Consider the following 21,636-nt stretch of genomic DNA (forward strand, 5'->3'; position numbering starts at 1 on the left):
TCTCCTAAACTCCAAGGAATGCAGGCCCAGACTATTTAATCTTTGCTGATAGGACAACCCTCTCATGCCAGGAATTAGCCTGGTGACTCTTCTTTGAATTGCCTCCAATGTTACTATATCCTTTTGTGGGTAAGGGGACCAAAACTGTTTGCAGTATTCCAGATGAGGCCTCACCAACACCCTGTACAATTGCAACAAAACTTCCCTATTTTTAAACTCCAACCCTTTTGTAAAAAAGGGCAAAATGCCAGTTGCCTTCTTAACTTCTTGATGGACCCGCCTGCTAGCTTTTTGTGATTCAGGCACTAGAACACCTAGATCCCTTTGTACTTCACTCACCTGCAGTTTCTCTCAATTTAGTTAATAATCTGCCTTTTGATTCCTCCTACCGAAGTGCATGGCCTCGCACTCCCCCACAATAAACTCCAATTGCCAGGTTTTCACCCAGTCACCCAATCCCATATCCCATTGCAGAATTGCAATATCCTCATCACAGCATGCCCTTCCACCCTGTCCTCACCTCATCCCCACACCTCCACCCCTACAAACTTGAAATATGGGAAGATTTACTACAGCTCTTTAAACTTCATGAGTTGGAAAAATATTGCTGTAAAATAACAACACCATTGATTGGTCTTCGAGCAATCAGGAAGTGATTTCTTCTGTTGTCTAGCTGCAGCTGAACCTTTCTTCCTGTCCCTGCTTAACATCAGGTCCACAACGCCACATACAACTGTGTTGGTTTCAATTCCAAATGAACCTAATCAGAGTTGAAAATTGGCTTTGTATGAATTTAGAAAGAGGCTCCTCAGCTGCATTTGGCCGACTGGCTCTTTGTCAAACACAATCCAACGTTGTTTTTTCCATTTCATAAGAAGGAGGGAGAATGATGTTTTTGGTTCCTCAATAATTTGATACCACTGTTATTTAGTGATCGTTCAACTGAAAGAGGGAGACAAATCCAGGCTCGATTCAAGCATTTCTATCTGAAGGCAGTGTACTTTACAACCTGGCTGGAGTTGATAGAATTCATCCTGCACACCACATTAAAAGCCAGCTCCAATTACTAGCCTGCCATGCTGCTATGAATAACCTTTGAATTAATTGGCAATATCAATAACATGAAATGGCAGCATTTTAAACCTGTTTAACCTCTTTTTATTTCACCAACTCATTTTTCACCATAGCGATTAAAGCAGGCAAAATAAACCCTAACAGTTGTCACCAGTGTCTACGTATTTACTGGGAGGATGTTTATCATTATTGCTCAAGGAAGTTTGTTCAGATCCCTTCAGTGGCCCACCACATGGTTGGAAAGTGAAGAACTGCTGGTTATTAGGTGTGTTAGAAAACCAAGGCTAGTTTAAATATTTGTATTGGTAAACTTTAGAAATAAGATATAGTTTTAGATGGGTTTAACTTAATGTTTCTGTGCCTTGAAGGGACCTTTTGTTAGATTCATGGGTGGCATAGTACCATAGTGGTTAGCACTGTTGCTTCACAATGCCAGCAACCCTGGTTCGATTCCTGCTTGGGTCACTGTCTGTGTGGAGTCTGCACATTCTCCCCATATCTGTGTGGGGGATTCCTCCAGGTGCTCCAGTTTCCTTCCACAAGTCCCAAAAGACGTGCTTGTTGATGAATTGGGCATTCCGAACTCTCCCTCCGTGTACCCGAACAGGTGCCAGGGTATGGTGACTAGGGGATTTACACAGTAACTTTTTTTTTCAAAGAATTCATAGAATTTACAGTGCAGAAGGAGGCCATTTGACCCATCGAGTCTGCACCAACTCTTGGAAAGAGCCCACACCTCCACTCTATCCCCGTAACCCAGCAACCCCATCTAACCTAAGGTCAATTTAGCGTGGCCAATCCACCTAATTTGCACATCTTTTGACTGAGAGGGGAAACCGGAGCACCCGGAGGAAACCCATGCAGACACGGGGAGAACGTGCAGACTCCGCACAGACAGTGACCCAAGCGGCAATCGAACCTGGGACCCTGGCGCTGGGAAGCCACAGTGCTAACAACTATGCTACCGTGCTGCCCACTTCATTGCAGTGTTATTGTAAACCTACTAGTGACACTAATAAAGTTTATTATTATTATTACGAAGTGTGTTTGTATATGTTGGGGTTGGTTACCTTCCAGCTGTAATAGATAGAGTTACAGTGTGAAGAATAAATATAGTTGCTTCGCAACTAGAGACCCTTGCGAGGAAAAGAGCTTCCCTTTGTTCTTTTGTTTTAGCTGGCAGCTATAGCTGCAGGTGACAGACAGCAATGGAGGGAACTCCCACAGTTCTGCTAAAAGCAATGGTTTTAGAAAGAAGGAACATCTCTCTCAGCTTTGCTGGAAGAAAAAATGTACAATGGTGTAATGGTTATCGAAAGAGCAGATATTTAAGGAAAATTAGATAAATGAAAATAAATTTCCAGGTGGTCTGAGGCTAAAGGTACGAGAACAGAGGATTGTTCAGTAAAGACAGACAGAGGTCAGAGGAAGGCTGAGTTGCCAGAAAGACATCTGAAATGTTGCAGCCTGTGGAAAGGTGAATTGAAATATCTGTGGAAATTGGTGGCTGGACCTCAAGTGTCTAAAAGCAGTAAAGACAAAGAAATCCTAAGAGGGGTTGGTGTAAAACCTGTTGTGGATTCACTGGTAGAACTACAGTGGAAGCACAGTTTCAAGAGTTCTTTGGAGTGGATTTTGCAATGCTTCTGCTAAGGAAAACCTTATTACAAGAGACAATTTTAAAGCTTGTTTTGGGAGGGGAGTTTTAAACTCTCACGTGACAGTAAACTGGGGGGATTCTGAGGAGAAATCCACAGACCCGAACGTGGGTTCAGAGTGGAGTGTGTGTTTTACCACAGTCAATTTTGTGTTTTTAAAATAAGGACTTTGTGTTAATGAGAGCATTGTAGCTTCAAATGTACATTGTCATCTGTGTTAATCCTAAAATCTTTGTGTAAGTGCTGAGCTAAGGAGGGAGTAAAAGAATACTGTATTATAATTACTTTTTTTCATGTTTAATAAATATTGTTTTCTTGTTAAAACTGATTAGCAGTCCTGTGACTCTGTTCCTCCACGTTCGGAGAAAAAGTAAACATTAGTCTTTTGAGCCAGGGTTCCATTCTGTGATCATCCCGTCCAATTATAACATCAACTGAGATCATAACATTGTCCACATCCAATACACTTAACAAAGTCCTATAAAAAATGGGTTGTATTTGTGGTGATCCACTGTGTGCACCTGTATTAGGGGATGTAAGGTAGGACCTGCACTACAGGGTAGCCCCTGCCAGCTAGCTCTGCCCACAAGGAGCCGTATAAATATGCGTGTCCTCCTTCTGATCAGCCATTTCGCCGGCTGCAGTAGGAGGCCACGCACCTGACTGTAATAAAGCCACAGTTGTACCAATCTGAATCTTTCGTGCAATTGATTGTGCATCAATTTATTACAGTCAGATTTGCTAAGATATGGATATCAGAATCAAACCAGATCGCCTGCAGCTGGATCCGCACTCGCCCGACGCCAGAAAGGACTTTAATCACTGGCTGGCTTGTTTTGAGGCTGACATCAACGCTGCGAACCCCACGCCGACGGAAGCTCAGAAGATTCAGGTCTTATACTCCAGGTTGAGCTCCAGCGTGTTCCCGTTGATCCAAGATGCCCCGCGTTATGCGGAACCGATGGCACTCCTAAAAGAGAACTACGCACAGAAAGCAAACACGCTCTTCGCCAGGCACGTACTCGTCATTCACTCAACTCCCTGGTGAGTCTACCGAAGACTTCTGGCGGGCTCTAATCCCACTCATACGGGAATGTGACTGTCAGGCCTTTACGGCCACCGAACATCCCAATCTGCTCATGCGCGACGCATTCGTAATGGGGATTGCGTCGGACCCCATCCGACAACAACTGCTGGAAGGGGCCACACTCGACCTAACGGAGACGAAAGCTTTAGCGCTCTCCATGGTGGTCGCATCTCGAAACATCCAGGCCTACCCCGCTCGCCGCGCGGCCCACCCGTTCTACCCCTCCTCGACCCCGCAAATAACCGCCCCGGCTGGGACCCTGCCGACTGAATATACCTGCGCCGCCCGCCAATCCGCGCACCCCGGGAGTCCCCGCTGCTACTTCTTCGAGCAGCAGAAGCACCCCCGCCAACGCTGCTCGGCCCGCCACTTGCAAGTCCTGCAGTAAAAAGGGCCACTTTGCAGCTGTGTGCCAGGCCCGCGCAGTCGCCGCTATCACGCCCACAATCACACCCTCCCCCCTGCTGAACGCACAATAGACGCCGCCATCTTCTCCTCCCGGGGCCATGTGTGACCAGTGGGCGCCGCCATCTTCTCCCCCCAGGTCCACGTGCGGCTAGTGGACGCCGCCATCCCCCCTCACTCTACGTGCGGCCCATGGGCGCTGCCATCTGGCCCCGCCCCCGCAACGTGCGCTCCATGGTCGCCGCCATTCTGTTCCCTACAGGACCCTCGGACGTCGCCATTTTGTCTACCCCACGGGGCTGGAACGCCAGATCTGGGCCGCCGACGCTCTACATCTGAAACCTCGGCCGACCACCTGCAGCTCGCCTCGATAACACTGGACCAGTCTCGTCCTCACAACCTGGCCACCGCTTTGACGACAGTGAAAATCAACGGCCACGTGACCTCTTGGCTGCTGGACTCCGGGAGCACCAAAAGCTTCATACACCCGGATACGGTAAGGCGCTGCTCCCTCGCGGTCCACCCCACCACCAACGGATCTTCCTGGCCTCCGGATCCCACACTGTCCCGACTTCTGGGGCCCGATCCCGACCGCATGTGCCCCCTCATGGAGCTTCCCCTCCCCCACTGCCCCAAGGCCCTCAAATGCTGCCTGGGGTTCTTCTCCTACTACCGCCAGTGGGTCCCAAACTATGCGGACAAGGCCCGCCCATTCGTACAGTCCACTCAATTCCCCCTTGCGGCCGAGGCACAACACGCCTTTCGCCCAGATCAGAGCAGATACAGCCAAGGCCGGGATGCATGCAGTAGACGAGGCACTCCCCTTTCAAGTAGAAAGCGACGCTTCAGATGTCGCCCTCGCAGCCACTCTAAACCAGGTAGGCAGACCCGTGGCATTCTTTTCCCGCCCCCTTCATGCCTCTGAAATTCGGCACTCATCCTTCGAAAAAGAAGCCCAAGCTATCGTTGAAGCTGTGCGGCATTGGAGCCATACCTGGTCGGCAGGAGATTCATTCTCCTCACTGACCAACGGTCGGTAGCCTACATGTTCAACAACACGCAGTGGGGCAAAATCAAAAATGATAAAATCTTGTGATGGAGAATCGAGCTCTCCACCTATAATCACGAGATTTGTATCGCCCCAGCACACTCACGAGCCCCCCCCCCCCCCGCCCCGATGCCCTTTCCTTTCCTGAGGTACATGTGCCAGCGCACAAGTAGACTGACTCCGGGCCCTGCATGACAGCCTTTGTCACCCGGGGGTCACACGACTGTACAACCTCGTCAAAGCTCGCAAGCTGCCCTACTCCGTAGAGGAAGTACGGGCAGTCACCAGAGACTGCAAGGTCTGTGCGGAGTGCAAGCTGCACTTCTACCGGCCAGACCGTGCGCGCCTGGTGAAGGCCTCCGCCCCTTTGAACGCCGCAGCGTGGATTTCAAAGGGCCCCTCCCCTCCACCGACCGCAACACATATACCCTCAGTGTGGTCTATGAATACTCCAGGTTTCCCCTTCACCACCCATGCACCGAATAAGACGTCTGCCACCGTCATCAAGGCCCTCAACACAATCTTCCGCTCTTTTCGGATTCTCCACCTACATTCCACAGTGACAGGGGATCCTCATTCATGAGTGATGAGCTGCATCAGTTCCCTGCTCAGCAGGGGTATCGCCTCCAGCAGAATGACCAGCCACAACTCCCGGGGAAACAGGCAGGTAGAGAGGGAGAATGGGGACGGTTTGGAGGGCCGTCCAGCTGGCCCGACAGTCCAGAAACCTCCCAGCCTCTTGCTGGCAGCCAGGTCTCCCGGATGCACTACACTCCATACGGTCACTACTGTGCACTGCCCCAATAATACACCCCATGAACGTGTTTTTACCTTTCCCTAGGAAGTCCACATCTGGGGTGTCGCTCCCGACTTGGCTCGCAGCTCCAGGACCGGTAGGCATGTCCGACTCTACAAGGTGGAGTCCTTGGTGGACAGGGTACACTTGCTCCACGCCAACCCCCAGTATGCCTACGTGGAGTTCCCCGACGGCTGCCAAGATACTGTCTCCCTCAGGTTCCCCTCCAACACACTCCCCCACCACACGCCACCCTCCCCTCCCCCGGGCGCTCCCAACATTAGCCCCACCAGGTCCATACCCCTCCTTCCCCTGCCCACGCAAGTGGACGAGGAAGGATCATGGCACACTCCCGGAGGTCATCCGACTACTGGCCAGCACCAATACCACCAGCACCGACGTCGGCGATACCAGCACCGACATCGCTGCCACTGTTACGTCGCTCCCAGCGAACCGTCAAAGCCACCGATCAACTTAACCTCTGATGGGCACCAGATTATCAAAATGGAAATTTAAATTATTTGCAAAACTGTATACCACGCCACCCCCCGCGGACTCATTTTTAACAGGGGGTGAATGTGGTGAACCACTGTGTGAAGCTGTATTAGGGGATGTAAGGTAGGACCTGCACTACAGGTTCGCCGGTAGCCCCTGCTGGCTAGCTCCGCCCACAAGGAGCTGTATAAATATGCGTGTCCTGCTGATCAGCCATTTCGCCAGCTGCAGTAGGAGGCCACGCATCTGACTGTAATAAAGCCACCTTTGTACCAATCTGTGTCTTTCGTGCAATTGATTGTGCATCAGTATTTTAAATAATTCAGAGTGAATCAACTAAACATAGCAAGAGGTATGCAAACCCATTGTCTTTTTAATCACATGGGGCCATATCACGGATTCTTGAGCACTGCATATGAAATTTAAATTAAATTACAATCTCTCAAGTTGTTAATTCACATCAATCTTGATGTTTGAATTTCGTGGATAGGTAACAAGGACAGCCTTTTCCAAACCTCTAACCATGCAACTTCAGCAGGACAATCCAGTGACTTTGAAATAATTGCAAGAAGGACTATGGGCTTCAGGTTTGGATCGGCTCACAGGCTGCATGCCATTTTGCATCCGTATCGGCAGGCAAAGCTGGGGGCTTTACGTGGCACAGCTGCTAGCCCCTCTCTGAGCGGAGCATCGGGTCCGGGGGCGAACGTCCGACTTTTTGTTTGTAAGACCAGACGGATCCTGCGGACATAGCCGCAGAATTGGAGAATCTATCCAGTGTATTTCGTAATGGTGAGAAGAGATTGAGAATGTGTTGATGTACAAAGGGACCTGGGTGTCCTTATTCATGAGTCTCTGAAAGCTAGCATGCAGGTGCAGCAAGATATTAGGAAGGCAAATTGTATGTTTGCCATCACTGCAAGGGGATTTGGGTTCAGAAGTAAATAAGTCACTGTTGCAATTGTATAGGCTCTAGATTAAACATTGGTGAGGCGACACCTGGAGTATTGTGTGCAGTTTTGGTTTCCTCATCTAAGAAAGGATATATTTGCCATGGAAGGGATGCAACAGAGATTCACCACAGAATAAGCCATGGGATGGTAGGATTGTCGTATGAAAAGAGATTTGAGGAAATTGAATCTGTATTTTCTAGAGTTTCGAAGAATGAGAGAAGATCTCATTCAAACTTAAATTTACAGGGTGTGGACAGGTCCAATCTACTTAGAGGGCGGTAAATCTTTGAATTATTTACCCCAGAGCTCTGTGGAAGTTCAATGATTGACGTGTTCAAGACAGAAATCAATAGATTTCTGGATACTAATGACATTTAGGTATATGGGGATGATGGGAAAAATGGCGTACAATTAGATGATCCACCATGATATGTTTGAATGGCAGAGCAAGCTCGATGGCCAAATAGTCTATTCTTTTTCCTATGTGTGCTCCTTATACAACCTTTAATCCAATAAGAAAGTCTGTTTCAAATAAATGTAATGTATTTTAAGACCCAAGTACAGTATTTCTAATTAATCAGTGCTTGTGTTTATGGTTGAATTTCATTGAATTTTCAGTATGTTGTGAAGAAGCTGAGCTTAAGAAATGTTTCCAGTCGTGAGCGCAAAGCAGCAGAACAAGAAGCCCAGCTTTTATCCCAACTGCGACATCCCAACATTGTTACCTATAGAGAGTCATTGGAAGGAGATGATGGACTTCTATACATTGTGATGGGTTTACTGTGAAGGTGGCGATTTGTATCATAAGCTGAAGGAACAGAAGGGCAAGTGCTTCCAGAAAGTCAGATCGTTGAGTGGTTGTCCAATTGCCATGGCTTTACCGGTACATTCTATAGTGGAACACAGAAATAGCTAGAAAGAGCAAAAATGTAATGCCACAGTTTTCATGTACGTTGTTAAATTCATATGAGGTATCCATTTTAATATATCAAAGACATAATTCATGTAAATGTTGAATGATAAATTATTCTTTCAACAACCATCCATCAGAATGTTTTCCACCGTGTCACTGTCTGTGGTGGAGTTTGCACATTCTCCTCGTGTTTGCATGGGTTTCACCCCACAACCTGACGATGTGCAAGATAGGTGGGTTGGCCATGCTAAAATTGCCCCTTAATTGGAAAAAATAATTGGGTACTCTAAATGTTTAAAGAAAAAGAATGTTTTCCACCAAAGATTCACTCTATTTTTACATTAGAAGATTATGTAAATTCGTTAAGGCAACCCATTTGTTGAATTAGTGAATAAGTATGTCGAAGTGTGTGAGAGTTGATCATTCAAATGTCTTTCTATAATCATAAAAATGCTAATTCCCAAATTAACAGTGTTTAGTTTTGTTTTAAAGATTTTCTTTTAAATTTAGAGTACCATTTTTTCCAATTAAGGGGCAATTTAGCGTGGCCAATCTAGCTACCCTGCACATCTTTGGGTTGTGGGGGCGAAACCCATGCAAACACTGGGAGAATGTGCAAACTCCACACGGACAGTGACCGAAGCTGGGATCGAACCTGGGACCTCAGCGCCATGAGGCAGCAGTGTTAACCACTGTGCCGCCGTGCTGCCCAAACAGTATTTAATTAGATATATGGCAGTTCATCCACCAGTTTAAGATCGTTCTGAATAATCTTTCAAAAGAGACATAATATTTGTGACTGTAAATTCTCTTTCTGAGGTATTAATTAATGCACAACTGGGCAGCACGGTGGCACAGTGGGTTAGCACTGCGGCCTCACGGCGCCGAGTTCCCAGGTTCGATCCCGGCTCTGGGTCACAGTCCGTGTGGAGATTGCACTTTCTCCCCGTGTTTGCGTGGGTTTCGCCCCTCCATGCCAAAAATGTGTAAGCTTGGTGGATTGGCCACGCTAAAATGCCCCTTAATTGGAAAAAATGAATTGGGTATTCTAAATTTTAAAAAAAATTAATGCACTACTGGGATTTTGTACATCACATTGCATTCAGTAAAGTTGTATAGAGTAATATACAGATGCTTGTGGCTTGAGTATAATAGTTGGAATAGAAAACATTTGTTGTAAGGTGACTGTATATTTAATGATATCTGTGTATTTTTCTTTACAGTATTTACATGAAAAACACATCCTGCACAGAGATCTTAAAACACAAAACATTTTTCTCACAAAAACAAATATCATTAAAGTTGGAGACTTAGGCATAGCCAGAGTGTTGGAAAATCAGCATGATATGGCCAGTACTCTGATTGGAACACCTTATTACATGAGTCCTGAACTCTTCTGTAAATAACCATACAACCATAAGGTAAAGTATAACTTTATTGTGATTTTGGTTAAATCAGCTTTATATTTTAAGTTAAGTATATATTTTTCCTGTTCTACCTATCTTTATTGCATATGGTGTATGTTTTTTTTCCTTTTAATATTGCCTTTGTTTCGGGCAGACGCTGTTCTGTAATACCCTGTCTCTGCAGCCGTTTATCTATAGTAGCAGGAGGCAGTGTAATTCCAACTTGGAATGATTCCAATTCTATCCTTATCTGGCAGCTAAACACATTTGCAGGTGGCATCGGCAAAAGATCAGGAACCCTGATTTCTGTTTTTCATAAACTTAAGATCTACTGAAACTAATTGCAGCTCATTCTGTCAGGTATCATGGCATTGATTAGGTTTTACACTTGGAAGTTCCAAGTGACTCAATGGTCCCAGGATTTCCAAGTGGAAAGTCAAATCTCTAATGGGAGTTTACCCGATTGCTGCAGACCTTTAACACCATAGAATGGTTTTTATAATAAGTTCCCCATCCAGAATGTAGTCCGATTGGCAGACTTGCTACAGCAAAGATGCAACCCAGGAGCAAAGAAGCTTTAAAGCAAGTTGGTTTCCAGGTTGAGTTCACGGGGAGGGGGCGGGCATGTTGGGGTACATGTTTTGGTAGGTAGGCGGTAATCTTGAGTTGCTGGAGAGAGATTGGGGCAGAGATTAGCAACTTTGGAGGGATGGGGAGGCATTTGAGGTCCACTGGTGGTGGTGGCTGTTCCATTTGCTGGAGGTTTGAACATGTGAATTCAAAACACATTTGCTTAGCAAGCACTTCTGCTGTTCCTAGCCCACAAGCAGTGCTGATTGACCCCATACATATTACATCCAGCAGTCCTCACTTTCCTTTAGCGGCCAGGTTTCATAAAGTCCTGGAAACCTAGCCAGTAAGCATTAAAGCTGAAAGAGAAATTATTCTGCAGCACCTAGCTTCATCCAAGTATTTAAATGAGCACCCCGCCTCCAGAACCAGATTAATTTTGCTGGACTTTGTTCTGGACAGCATGCTCGAAAGTGAAGCTTTAAAGAATTATGCATAACATTCAACATATCTTTTAGTGAAGCTTCACAAATAATGCGAATTGTAGTAAAATATTGTCTGTCTTGTAAGCCTTTCTTCATTTTTCTGTGTAGTCTGACGTTTGGGCCCTTGGTTGTTGTGTCTTTGAAATGGCAACGTTGAAACATGCATTTAATGCCAAGGATATGAACTCCTTGGTTTTCAAGATTATTGAAGGAAAGGTAAGGTATATTCCATGATATTTTTCTGTCAATCTTATCAAGTGTTCTACTCAGTTTACCAGTAATTAGCAGTTCGAGAAGAAGGCTTTTTCAAGGCCAACAGGAATGACAATAAATGCCCTTCTTGCCAGAAGCTCCCACATCCTGAGAATAAATAAGAAATATATTAAGAAAGAATCCGCTCATAGTTGGTCACTGATACAAATGACTATACTGGATTGATTCTGAGAAACAAGTTAAAAGTAATTTAACTTACAACATTTTTAAGCAATTTGAGATTAGAATAAGGTTATTTAGAATTAAGAATAGTTAGTTACAAAAGCCATATATCCCAACAATTGGCTGGTGCAATCAAACATGTTCCTTTGGTTGCGCGTATTAGGCAGAGTACAGACCATCCTCAACCAGCCCACAATTGCAAAACCCAAACAAACATTTTACTATTAGGTATAATTCCACAATTGGACAGTACTTATTAAACAATCCTGACTGTGCTAATGGCTACACCAACAACCAATTAAAGATAATCAGTCAGGCTCGTAACATGGCTCATTTACGTTTGCTAGAAGCTACATTCATATACAGGAATTCATTCTCTGCAAACAAAAGGAATAAGTTCAAGCCTTGTGGCTGTTTGAATTATCCAGGAGCTGGAGGAGTCTATAGTTCCCCATTACTTTCTCAATGGAAATGCCTCGGCCAATCAGAGTTGACTTGCCAACTAATCAGCACCCTTTTCTCATGTTGTAGAACTTGTGATTATTTGTGAATATTTGAAATTTAGGATTCTAGTATTTGTCCTGGTGAGTTCAAGATGGTCAATATGTCTCTCTTTTCAGCAATATTCAAGTTTGTATCACAAAGTCACTGTTTATTTATAATTATGATCTTTGTCTAATAAATAATCTGCAGATCGTGTCTGCAAGAAACTTCTATTCCAATTGTTTCAGTTTAGTAGACTTAGATAGAATATACAGGATAACAATGCTCGTGATTCAGATATAGATTTATAGGTTTCTGTGTTGAAGGGCACAGGATTGTGGTTAGATGTGAAAGTGTCTTACCGGTGTAGTGAAGCTTTGTTAAAATTATAGCTCGGTATGCCTTTGTAATTATGTTGGTAAGAAGTAATGATTAGTGTTACTGTAAAGAAAAGTAACTTTTTTCTAATTTAAAATATTACAAGCAGTATGATAAATAAACAAATTAAATACAGTCTACCAGACAAAACTTTCATCGGCAGGGCACTTTTTCCCGAAGTTAAAGATCTCCTTACATTTTAATCACAATCCAAACTATTTCAGAAGTTTTCCCAGCACAGTCTCTAGAGTTTTAAATGCATTATAGCATGTTCTCCAATGGTAAAAGTATTCCACTGCATCTCAACACTTGAATTTTTTGTTTTTAATTTAGAGTACCCAATTCATTTTTTTCAAATTAAGGGACAATTTTAGGTGTGGCCAATCCTCCTACCCTGCACATCTTTGGTTGTGGTGGTGAACCCACGCAAACAGGGAGAAAATGTGCAAACTCCCATATGGGACAGTGTCCCAGAGTCGGGATCGATCCTAGGAACCGGCGCCATGAGGCAGCAATGCTAACCACTGTGCCACCGGTGCTGCCCTATCACAACACGTTGAATAATGCTGATCAATGCAATGGCCAACCTTACTTTGCAGGATAGAACCCTATAATTAATTTCTGTAGTTAAAATAGAGCTGCGTTACAATCCTCCATCTACCGTGGCATTTGAACTTGTCAGCACATTCACACTTATTTGTCAAAATGTTTCTGACTCGCCAGCCGGACCCCATGTATCACACAAACTCCCAGCGGGGTGGGTAGTTTTAGGGTTTACAAACTGTGCCAGAATACCGGAAGGCAAAATTAAAAGTTGCTATAGGGGTGACAGCCCCAGAAAAAGGGTTTGCAGGCTGAGATTGAAGGCCTTCCCAATCCACAAAAAGGTCCCACAAAAGTAGCACGGGGCACCGAAATGCAAATTGAAATTGCTGCCAAAAGACTTTGGTTCTTCCTGACCCCACACCCATCTCCATTTCTCGAGAAAGGCCTGGCCCAATATGTTTAGAGTAGACGTGATATGGAGATTTTAGTACAATATTGTTCACTTGAACAATGTCTTGATCTGTTGTGTAGCTGCCACCTATACCAAAGGAATACAGTGAACAGCTGGGGGTGCTGATACATAGCATGTTGAGGCAGAAGACCTGAGGAAACGACCAGATGTCAAAGCGGTTCTGAGGAAGTCATACATCAAGAGGTCACATTGCGTTGTTCTTGGAAGCCACAAAAGCGTAGGTATATTTGATAACTCATTTAAAACAAAATAGCTAAAATAAATCTTTTATCGAATTTCCCACACAGTAGACCAGGGGTGGGCAAACTTTTCCGTGCAAGGGGCCACATTCAGAAATTCACAATTTTAAAGGGCCGCATAGTATATTAAGTAAAATAATTACTTCACCCGGTTATGATTCTGAGCGCCTCATATAGACATAGAACAGTACAGGCACAGAACAGCCCTTCGGCCCTCGATGTTGTGCCGAGCAATGATCACCCTACTCAAGTCAACGTATCCACCCTACACCAGTAAGTAAACCCAACAGCCCCCCCCCCCCATTAACCTTAAAAAATAAAAAATAAACATTTTAATTTTTTTATGACTTGATCTTGGTGGGCCGCATAAAGACCTTTGGCGGGCCGCATGCGGCCTGTGGGCCGTAGTTTGCCCACCCCTGCAGTAGACCATCAGTCAGAGAAAGTTATCAAATAATGCTCTGTTTGGACAGTACGTTGAATACTGCGTCCCGTACATGAGAGGCATTTAAGTGCTGGAGGCATTCTGTGAGACTGAACCCTGGTGTCAAAGGTCTGAGTTATGAGGAAAAGTGAGAAAACTTGAGTTATCAATATCTAAAGAAATTGTCTGAGAGGTGATTTGACAGAAGTATGTAAATAGCTTAAGGGAATGGAAATGATCAGTCTGGAAATATTACTTGTAATTAAATTGTGAGGGTAAACGAAGATGACATAGATTTAAACTGAGAAAGGTAAATTTAAGGCTGATGTCAAGAAATGTGATCAACCTATAAGCAGTATATAGTTTCATTTTTTTTAGAAAAATATTTTATTGCAGCATTTGTAATTTCACAATTTAACAAATTGACATTCTAAACAACCGCGCGGGTCGACGCACAAAATACCCTCTAAAATAACGACAAACAATAAACCACGTACCCCACTTCTCCCGCCCTATCCCCAATTACCCGTATACTAAATTCCCTGTCCTTATTTAATATTACCCTGCCTCCTATTTCCTCTCCCCCCCCCCCCCTTTTTCCCTTGCCCCCCCCCCCCTTACTGCCGACGTTCAGTTTTTGTTAAAGAAATCGATGAATGGCTACCAACTCCAGGCGAATCCCTGTATTGATCCTCTTAGAGCGAAATTGATTTTCTCCAGACTGAGAAACTCTACCATATTGCTGACCCGCATTCCTGAGTTTGGGGGCTCCGAGTCCCTCCATCTCAGCAAGATCCATCTCCGGGCCAGGATATCGGCCTCCCTCCACCCCTTTGCCCCTGGGTCTTCTGACACCCCAAATATTGCTAATTCTGGACTCGGAGTTAGCCTACCTTCCAGGACTTCCGACATAACATCTGCAAATCCCTGCCAGAATTCCCTCAGTTTCGGACATGCCGTAAACATATGAATATGATTGGCCGGGCTACCCCCACACCGCCTATATCTGTTCTCCACCTCCTCGAAGAACCTACTCATCCGAACTACTGTCATGTGGGCCCTGTGTACTACCTTGAACTGAATCAAGCTAAGTCTAGCACAGATTGAGCTTTTTCCCACAGTTCAGTTTCCAGCTCCCCTCCTAGCTCCCCTTCCCATTTCCTCTTCACCCCTCAGATAGGGCCCCTTCCCACTCTAACAATTCCCTGTATATGTCCGAAAACTTCCCACCTCCAACCCCTGCTTTTGACAGCACTTTATCCTGTAGTCCCCTCAGGGGGAGGCGAGTAAAGCTTGGAACCTGCCTCCGTACAAAGTCCCGCACTTGAAGGTACCGAAACCCGTTTCCACCCGGAAAACAAACTCCTCCTCTAATGTCTCCAAGGTCGGAAAGCCCTCCTGGATGAATAGATCCCCAAAACTCTCAATCCCTGCCCGCTACCATAACTTAAAACCCCCATCCAGTCTTCCCGGGACAAACCGGTGATTGTCACAGATCGGTGACCACAATGATGCCCCCTCCTGTCTCATATGCTACCTCCATTGCCCCCACACCCTCAGGGCTGCCACCACCACAGGACTTGTGGTGTACCGAGCCGGCGAGAATGGCAGGGACGCCGTCAGTAAAGCCTCCAGACTTGTACCTTTGCAGGATGCTGCCTCCATCCGGTCCCAGACCGACCCTCCCCCACTACCCACTTCCTGAACATGGATATGTTGGAAGCCCAGTAATAGTTAATAAAGCTCGGGAGAGCCAAGCCCCCTTCCCCGCGGGCCCGTTCCAGGAGTGTCCTCAACAATCTCGGGGTTTTACCTGCCCATATAAACCTTGATATCGCCACATTCATACTTTAAAAAAAAGCCTTTGGGACAAAAATCGGGAGACACTGAAAAAAGAAAAGCAGTCTCCGAAGGACAGTCATCTTCACTGTCTGAACCCTCCCCACCAGCGTCAGTGGGAGCATGTCCCATCTACAAAAATCCCTTCTCGTTTGATCTACTGCTTTGCCCAAATTTAACTTGTGAAGTTGTCCCCAATCCTTGGCCACTTAAATCCCCATATACCTAAAACTCTTCCCAACCACTTGAAAAGGAAGCTCCTTCAGTCTCCTTTTCTGCCCCGTGCCTGAATCACGGACATCTCACTGTTTCCCATATTTAACTTCTAGCCTGAAAATCACCCAAATTCTCCTAATACCTCCATGATTTCGGTCATCTCCCCCCCCCCCCCCCCCCCCAACCAGGTCCTTGATATAAAGCAGCAAATCGTCTGCATAGAGAGAGAGAGACGCTGCGTTCCACCTCCAGGTATTTGCTGCTCTCAGAGCCGTTGCTAAGGGTTCTATGGCCATGGCAAACAGTAATGGGGAGAGCGGGCATCCCTGCCTTGTCCCCCGACAAAGATTAAAGTATTCTGACCTAACTCGGTTAGTTCTTACATTTGCCACCAGGGCCTGGTACAGTAGCTGGACCCACTCCACAAATCCCTGCCCAAACCCAAACCTGCCTAAAATATCCCATAGATACTTCCACTCCACTCGGTCGAAAGCCTTCTCCGCGTCCATGGCAACTACCACCTCAGCCTCGCACCCCTCTGCTGGCATCATAATTACATTAAGAAGCCGTCTAATGTTGGATGTTAGGTGCCTGCCCTTTACAAATCCCGTTTGATCCACCCCAGTTATCTCCAGGACACAATCCTCTATTCGAGTGGCCAGGATCTTTGCCAATAATTTGGCATCTGCATTCAAGAGGGAGATTGGCCTGTACGATCCACCGTTCTCCGGATCCTTGTCACGCTTCAGGATGAGAGAAATTCATGCATGTGATAACGTTGGGGGGAGTACTCCCAGCTCCTTGGACTCGTTGAAAGCCTTAACCAGGAGCGGCCCCAGTAACCCAGAGAACTTCTCATAAAATTCCACTGGGAATCCGTCAGGTCCCGGGGCTTTACCCGATTGCATTGTCCCCAGTCCATCTATCACCTCCCCAAGCCCAATCGGGCCTCCCAGGGCCTCCACCATTTAACTTTGGGAACTCTAGCCTCCCCAGTAATTGATTCATGCCCTGCTCCCCAACCAGGGGTTCCGACTCTTATAGCTGGCTATAAAATTCCCGGAATACTTCATTCATCACCCCCGGGTCCGTCACTGTCTTACCGCTCAAATCCTTTATTTTCCCTATTTCTCTCGCCGCCTCCTGTTTCCTCAGCTGATACACCAGGATCCTGCTAGCTTTCTCCCCATGTTCATATATTGCCCCTTTTACCCTCCTCAGCTGACCCTCTCTCTACCTTTCCTGTGGAAAGGAGACCAAACTCCATTTGAAGTCTCTGACGCTCTTTCAGGAGCTCCTCATTTGGAGACTCCGAATATCTCCTGTCCACCTGTAAGATTTCTCCTACCAACCTGTCAAGCTCCGACCGCTCAGTTTTATCCCTGTGGGCTCGAATCAAAATGCATTCCCCTCTAAAGGCCGCTTTCAGTGCCTCCCAGACCACCCAAGCTGCTGTCTCTCCGTGTCATTGATCTTTATGTACCCCCGAATGGCCTCTCTCACTCGCTCACAGGTTTCTTCATCCGCTAACAGTCTGTATCTAGTCTCCACTGTGGGCGCTGGGACATTCCCGTGTCTGCCTGTAGGTCTATCCCGTGTGAAACCACAATTGCTGAGTACTCGGTGTCCTCCACCCCTAAACAGTGTTTTATCTAGCATGAAGTAATCTATCCTGGCGTACGCCTTGTGTTCATGGGAGTAGAATGAATATTCCCTGCTCCTTGGTCTCTCAAATCTCCATGGATCCACCCCTCCCATGCACTCCATAGGACCACTTTGCCATTGCTGATAGCTTCCCCGACCTGGCACTCAACCGGTCCAACCTCGGGTCCAGGACTGTATTAAAGTCACCCCCTATGATCAGTCGGTGCGAGTCAAGGTCTGGGATCTTCCCCAGCACCTTCCTGATAAACACAACATCATCCCAGTTTGGGGCATATATATTCACCAGCACCACTGCCATTCCCTCTAGCTTCACACTAACCATAACAAATCTGCCTCCCGGGTCTACCTCTATCCTCCCCACCTCGAATGTCACCCTTTTATTAATCAGGATAGTCACCCCCCCCCCCCTTGTTTTAAAGTCCAGTCCTGAATGAATCACTTGCCTGACCCATCCCTTCTTTAATCTAATTTGGTCTCCCAGCTTCAAGTGTGTCTCCTGTAACATAGCCACGTCCGCTTTTAGCTGTCTCAGGTGTGCAAACACACGAGCTCTCTTAATCGGCCCGTTCAGTCCACGAACATTCCATGTCACCAGTCTGATCGGGGGGGCTTGTGCCCCTGCCCTCTCAGTCAACCATGACCTTTCCTAGGCCAGCTCCTAGCCCATGTTCCGCACATCACTTGATCCGCCCCTCGGCAGCAACCGCCATCTGATCTCCATCTCCTGACTGACCCATACCCGTCAGCAGTACCTCCCCTCCCACCCCACCAACCCCCACCCCCCACTTTGTAGTATATAGTTTCATGATCAACAATAAAATTTCAGGTAGCATAGACGAGGTGATAACCTTGGAAGTAATTCAGTTAGATACTGAAAGTAGAAGATTCTGTCTGGGTGGGAATTTTTAAAGGATGAATGGCCATTCTCATCATAACTATCTTGCGATGTTGTGCATGGTTATTGACATTGTTTGCAATACTTTTTCTATATATATTGTAGGAAAGCTATGAAAACACGCAAGAAAAATTCTTCAGAATCTAGACCCATTAATTCCTCCACTGTGACATTGAAGCACGATTCAGAGCATGTACCTGGGGTCCTTTTGCAGGACATAGATCCCACCAGGAAATATATAAAGGTCAGAGTTTCAAGTACTGAGTAGTGTCTTGAAGATTGATGGTATTTTTAAAAGTTGAATATTTTAATCAGTCTAATTGACTGTATGTCGCCTGCAGAAACCATTCATAGCATAATACATCTGCTTTCTCTACATTTGCCTTCCTTAATTTTTTGAGGGTATGTTACAATGTCTTATTTTCTCTCTGCCACACTCATTTATTGCTCCCTCTCATGTCATACATCCTCTGGATTCCACAGACAGTCCTATCAAAGCCTATTGTCAGTGCTGCCATAGGCCAACCAGCAAGGGGAAAGGAAGAACAAACCAGAGAAGAACCTAGTTTAATTCTTTTAATCCCTTACCGGCCCCTGGCAAGGGCTCGGTGGCTGCCCAAAGTCATCTGAATTTTAGAGATAGAATAAAACTGAACAGAAAGTGGGTTGAACCCATGACCCACCAATTCATGATATCCCATGTTGGTATGTGAACGAGTTTGAATTATTATAGAATATGATGTGCCTGATAAAAGACGTACGACCCATTCTTTCTCCCACCACACCTAGATGGGTAAGAGCAGCAGTAACAAGGAAGCATCATAACTTTAAGATTCCTTCCAAGTCATATGCTACATTGACTTGAGCGTCCGACACTATTCCATCTTCATTGTTGAGTCAAAACGCAGGAACTCTACCTAACGGCACTGTGGGAGCACCTTCACTCCACCAATTTCAGCAATTGGAGTAAAAGATTCATCCAGCACCTCACAAGAGAAATTATGGCCAGGGAATAAGATCCACTTCCCGAGAATTAAAAATAATTTAGAAGTGTAAATAATTAAATTTATGCAGTTTATCTGAGATTAAGGATCCATGTAAATGATAAATTATCCAGAATACTACATTTAAGGTTGTGTAATTTTGAAGAAATATATTTGTCTTCATATTCTAGATGGAAGAAAAGGCATCTCAGGAAAGCAAGCCCCGTGATGTGCCCTGTAGTAATCAGGGAAAAGAGATGTGTTCAAATGTCTCAAGCCAAGCTTTGAACAGTACAACAAACTCAGTAGCCACGATAAGCAAGGTGGATATTGATTTAATGCGTGGAGCTGAAAGAAGGAACTCTAATTCTGACAGTATAACTGGGAATGAACCTTTAACCAGCTTAAAAGACTGTCTTAATGCAGAAGCCAAAATACTTGCCAGCAATGCTCAGACTGACGACACTGGACTACACAATGGTGTAATACTTAAAGGAGAAGTTGAAAACTCTGATAACCAGATCTTAGGCAAATCCTCTGAAGGAAAGGATGACACTTTTGTACTGCTTCAGCCTGTCCTTAAGGAAGTGCGGACTCCTGAAGTACAGGTAGGAAGTGGTTGCATTTCAGAATGCTCACAGGCGATTACTTTGTTGATGTAATTGTTGGTGGAAGCTAAGTGGGTGCAAGGTGAGTGGAGGGTGCCAACATCTACCACCAAAACTGATGGTACTTCTGTGAGGGAATTAATCCATAATTGGAAGCGGGAAAACTGTCTCTGGAGCCCCTGGCACCACAGGAAAATTGCCCCCTTCCCCAAACTGGGAACTGTTGCTGGTAATATACTTGGGCCTTTACCAAGGTTCACTGTGGGATTCCTGGAGAAAGGCAAGTGATAATCGTGGGCCGAAGGGCCTGTTCTGTGCTGTATTTTTCTATGTTCTATGGCAGGTTGAGGTGTCATAGGGACTGGGTCATCAGTGATGAAGGTTGGAGTGTCTCAGCAGGCATCCTTCCTTCCTGATGCTAGGTCCCTCAATCAGGCACTGAGTGCCTTTGGGTGAGGAACAACCCTACCTAGCCCTTATGTTTGTTGTTTTTTTCTCCGTGGACACCGAGTTCTTAGAGGATCCTCACCGCACACCCTCCTCCTGCCTGATCAAAGGCCTCATTCCACCTTGGGACCTGCCTCCGAGTTGGAGGGTATTAAATTCTGCCTTGTATGTGCATGCAATTTAGCAATGAGCTTCACGTTTGGTATTCTGTTTTTTTTTGTTTCTACAAAACTTAGGTTCTGATGCAGTATATAGTACCAAAATGTATTATTGTAAGAATTTAAATCTCAGCTATTGCAGTAAATGTTACTAATAATTATGGATTTGGCGGGTGAACAGTTTGCTCGAGACAATTGATAGGTTCTTTTTTTTTTAATTTTAAAGAGAAAATTAATTATTAATTCATAAATAAAATTGATTACTATACTTCAGTGTGGGAACAAAATCCTAGTTTGGGATTTTCCGCCACCGCTTTAGTGGGCAGGAAAGTCGGTGGGCGTAGATTAAAGTGGAAGTCCCAAAACGGCTTTTATGCCTGTGGGATTCCCCCATTCGATTGGCAGATGAGGAGGTCTGTGAAGGGGGGAGGGGAGTTCCCGTCTCCATGGAGTGGGGAGGCATGTTTCCCATGTCCATGTTGGGGGAAATCTTCATGTCTGGGACTGGTTCTTTCCTTGTTTTAGATCAGGGCACCCTTTAAAAAAGGTGTTTGGATCTCTTGAAAGCTGAAATTGCCGGCAGAGCCCACTTCACGAGCCTGATGTCGTGGGACCCCCTTCCAGGATTCTTTTTGACTAAGTGTCAAAACATATGGCGGAAAAGCCGGCAGTGGAGTCAGCAGGCTACATATTGCTTTTCTCCCCTAAGAAAATTCCACCATTAATGTCAGTGCTGTTCTGCATTTTGAAGTAATCTCTAATAAATGCTTCAGTTTCCAAGAAAGATTCATTTGGCAATCTCAATATGGTTTCAAATGGATTTTATGAGACTGTCTGCATACTAAGAGATCACTGAACAAGTTGAACAATGTAAAAGTGATGTGTGGACAACAGGCTTGAGGCCAAAACAGCCATCAAGCTAAAGTAGGAGAGATTTAATTGGTACTTTTGTTGTTTT

At 45.5% G+C, this 21,636-nt stretch overlaps 1 protein-coding gene across 1 annotated transcript in view; it reads left to right on the forward strand.

Annotated features, from left to right (window-relative positions):
• Positions 1 to 21,636, forward strand: part of nek4 (NIMA-related kinase 4) — a 64,232-nt gene that overhangs the window by 14,939 nt on the left and 27,657 nt on the right. The window contains 9 exon segments of the mRNA XM_038812557.1: positions 8,135 to 8,293; positions 8,295 to 8,399; positions 9,653 to 9,850; positions 10,999 to 11,106; positions 13,264 to 13,335; positions 13,338 to 13,388; positions 13,390 to 13,421; positions 18,588 to 18,726; positions 19,657 to 20,073. Coding sequence (XP_038668485.1) covers positions 8,135 to 8,293; positions 8,295 to 8,399; positions 9,653 to 9,850; positions 10,999 to 11,106; positions 13,264 to 13,335; positions 13,338 to 13,388; positions 13,390 to 13,421; positions 18,588 to 18,726; positions 19,657 to 20,073 — 1,281 coding nt within the window.

This window comes from Scyliorhinus canicula, chromosome 11, assembly GCF_902713615.1.
Source record: "Scyliorhinus canicula chromosome 11, sScyCan1.1, whole genome shotgun sequence".
NCBI classification, from domain to species: domain Eukaryota; kingdom Metazoa; phylum Chordata; class Chondrichthyes; order Carcharhiniformes; family Scyliorhinidae; genus Scyliorhinus; species Scyliorhinus canicula.